We start from the raw sequence: 2,306 nt of genomic DNA on the forward strand, positions 1-2,306 counted from the left end.
ATATTGAAATTAACTCCAGCAGAGTTTTCTTTCAATAACTGTATGCTCATCTACAAATTTTGTTTGCTTCAAACTGGTTCAATGTTCAAAGTATTCGAATATTCTGCGAGTTTTCCTGGGAACATCGGCACGTTTGACTCAAGTTGCATCCACCACTTCCTCTTGAGTAGAATGCCTTCACGAAAATATACAGTTGGTCTTCCAGTGCTATGATAAGATGGACATCTCATTTCCTCACCCCTATTCAATACATCAACGTGGAGAGAAATTTGCAAGTATTGCAGAGTAGGACAAGGTGACCTGCTATATGGGTGACTCGGTCCAAAGCAGTGTGTGGATAAAATAATGCATAGCTAACTGGAATAGGGGTTGTAATGGCAAGTAAAGGCATTTTTATTGAAACATAGCCCGTGTCCTCTTCGGTTTGTCACATTGCTGTCTAAATCACGGGCTTATTCGGACATGTTGTGCAATGTAAATCCTAGGCCATTGAAGAGGTCAAGGTGAAGACAAAATGAACCACAAGTTCGGAAACGCAATGTCAGTCTTCAAATTGATAATCTGAGTTGGCCTTTTCATTCAGCCGTTATAGATTCATGACTTTGCATTATCACAATAAGCGTAGTACGGAAGAGTGGAAGCACCAAATATTTGTGATGAATGAATTGAGATAAAACGATTAAGATTGGTGCATTAGAACACCACCAAAGTATTATATCCCTCTTAATATTTGAACCTTGATGAGACAGGTCGTTTGCAACCATCCTCACCTACTTATTTTTTGATGTGTTTCATACCTACAGCTGGAAGTTGTGCATTGCAGAGTAGGCATAAACCCATCCACAACCAGAAGACTGTTGAAATGTTCTGCCAAATTTCTGTTACGCTGTCGCCCTCAACTGTGGAGACCACACATTATCTACATTTCCGCAGTTAACAGAGGGCTTCTTTTGGCATCCACTCCTCAATACAGCAGTGTATCGCACACAGGGCACACAATCATTTCACAGGGCAACATTTAGTCACTCGAAGGCTGCTTATGTGGCAAATGAGGCAAATTGAATGCAGTAAGGCTAGATCCTCAACACAATAACTGCCAGAGGAATGGTTAGCACTCAAATCACATACGTGTCAACTAGCAGTAAATCTGACGGTGGTGGTGAGACCATCGTCGTTACCACATTCGAATGTTCATGGAGGAATATACATTCTCATGCTCGGCTATTGAGTTGTAAAGTCTTGCAGAAGGGACAATCACACAGGCGTGGTGATTAGGCCAGTTCAGACTGGATAACAATGTGTTAACAGCAAGGTGAGGTCAATCCACGCCCTCCCCGAGTCGCTAGTTATTAAAACCTCTGCACCACTGTCACGCGATCAATCCACGCTGGCATCTTACAATGATGGTAGGTTGTGCAATCCTCTACTTAGCCCTCCTAATTTACTTACTCCTCGTTGTGTCTCTTCATTTGCTCGTTATTTCATTTCATCTTTCCTCAAATTCATTTTGTCATTTTGCATGTCGCCCACGATTGTTAACATTTTAAATAATTTAGGCACAGCGCAGTTCACAAGCCAAAAGCAACGACCTGCCACCTGATATAAAATTGAAAATATGCGAATATCTGGGAGATAGGGACTTGATCAATCTCGGCCAAAGTCTTCCAAGTTGGAGGTGCATATTTTCATCATTGCCACTCTCTGGCATCATATATCAGCACATTGACCAATGGCCGTGGCTGGACAAGCGTCTCTGTCAACTGCTCTTTCCACGGCCTTCACCTACTACTTTTCAAAATGCATTTGAAGCCATCCGATATCAAAAGGAGCAAACTGCCTCTTATTCTCGCTTCTTAAACAGCCTTGCTGCCAAGCATGATTACGGAAATGTGCACTTCTGCATTATGCCTACAAGAAAGTCGTTCTTGGAATCAAGATTAGCGCATAAAGCATTGTCTATTTCGAAACGTAAGAACACTACCTTAAGCAAGTTGAAATGGAGTATGCTTAGGCCATATGGCATTTTATCTTATTATTTTCGTGATTCTGATTATAAAAATGGCAAACCGCTTTATAATGATACTCCCGATACACATGAACGAAACGATTGTATAGTCTACCTGATGGAATATTCGCGAATGTTCAACAGCGAGCTGATCTCCACCTTGGAATCGCTGGAACCCCATCAAATACTTATTATTGTACTTGTTATAAATTCGAGGAGAGATAAGTCAAGTCAGGTGGAATGTTTTGTAAAATTCCTTCTGAGCTATGGTAGCTTCTATAGATCTCCACTGACTGCGGCG

General features: G+C 41.5%; 1 protein-coding gene across 1 annotated transcript in view; it reads left to right on the top strand. All coding sequences in view use genetic code 11, as the record gives it.

The window, feature by feature from the left end:
* The window catches only part of EGR_07559 (hypothetical protein), a gene marked incomplete at both ends in the record, with an annotated part of 8,045 nt that overhangs the window by 1,368 nt on the left and 4,371 nt on the right, over positions 1-2,306 (top strand). Inside the window, one exon of the mRNA XM_024496808.1 lies at positions 1,557-2,274. Coding sequence (XP_024348744.1) covers positions 1,557-2,274 — 718 coding nt within the window. The remainder of the gene's footprint in view (positions 1-1,556; positions 2,275-2,306) is intronic.

Source organism: Echinococcus granulosus (assembly GCF_000524195.1).
Source record: "Echinococcus granulosus chromosome Unknown EG_S00081, whole genome shotgun sequence".
Classification (NCBI taxonomy): Eukaryota; Metazoa; Platyhelminthes; class Cestoda; order Cyclophyllidea; family Taeniidae; genus Echinococcus; species Echinococcus granulosus.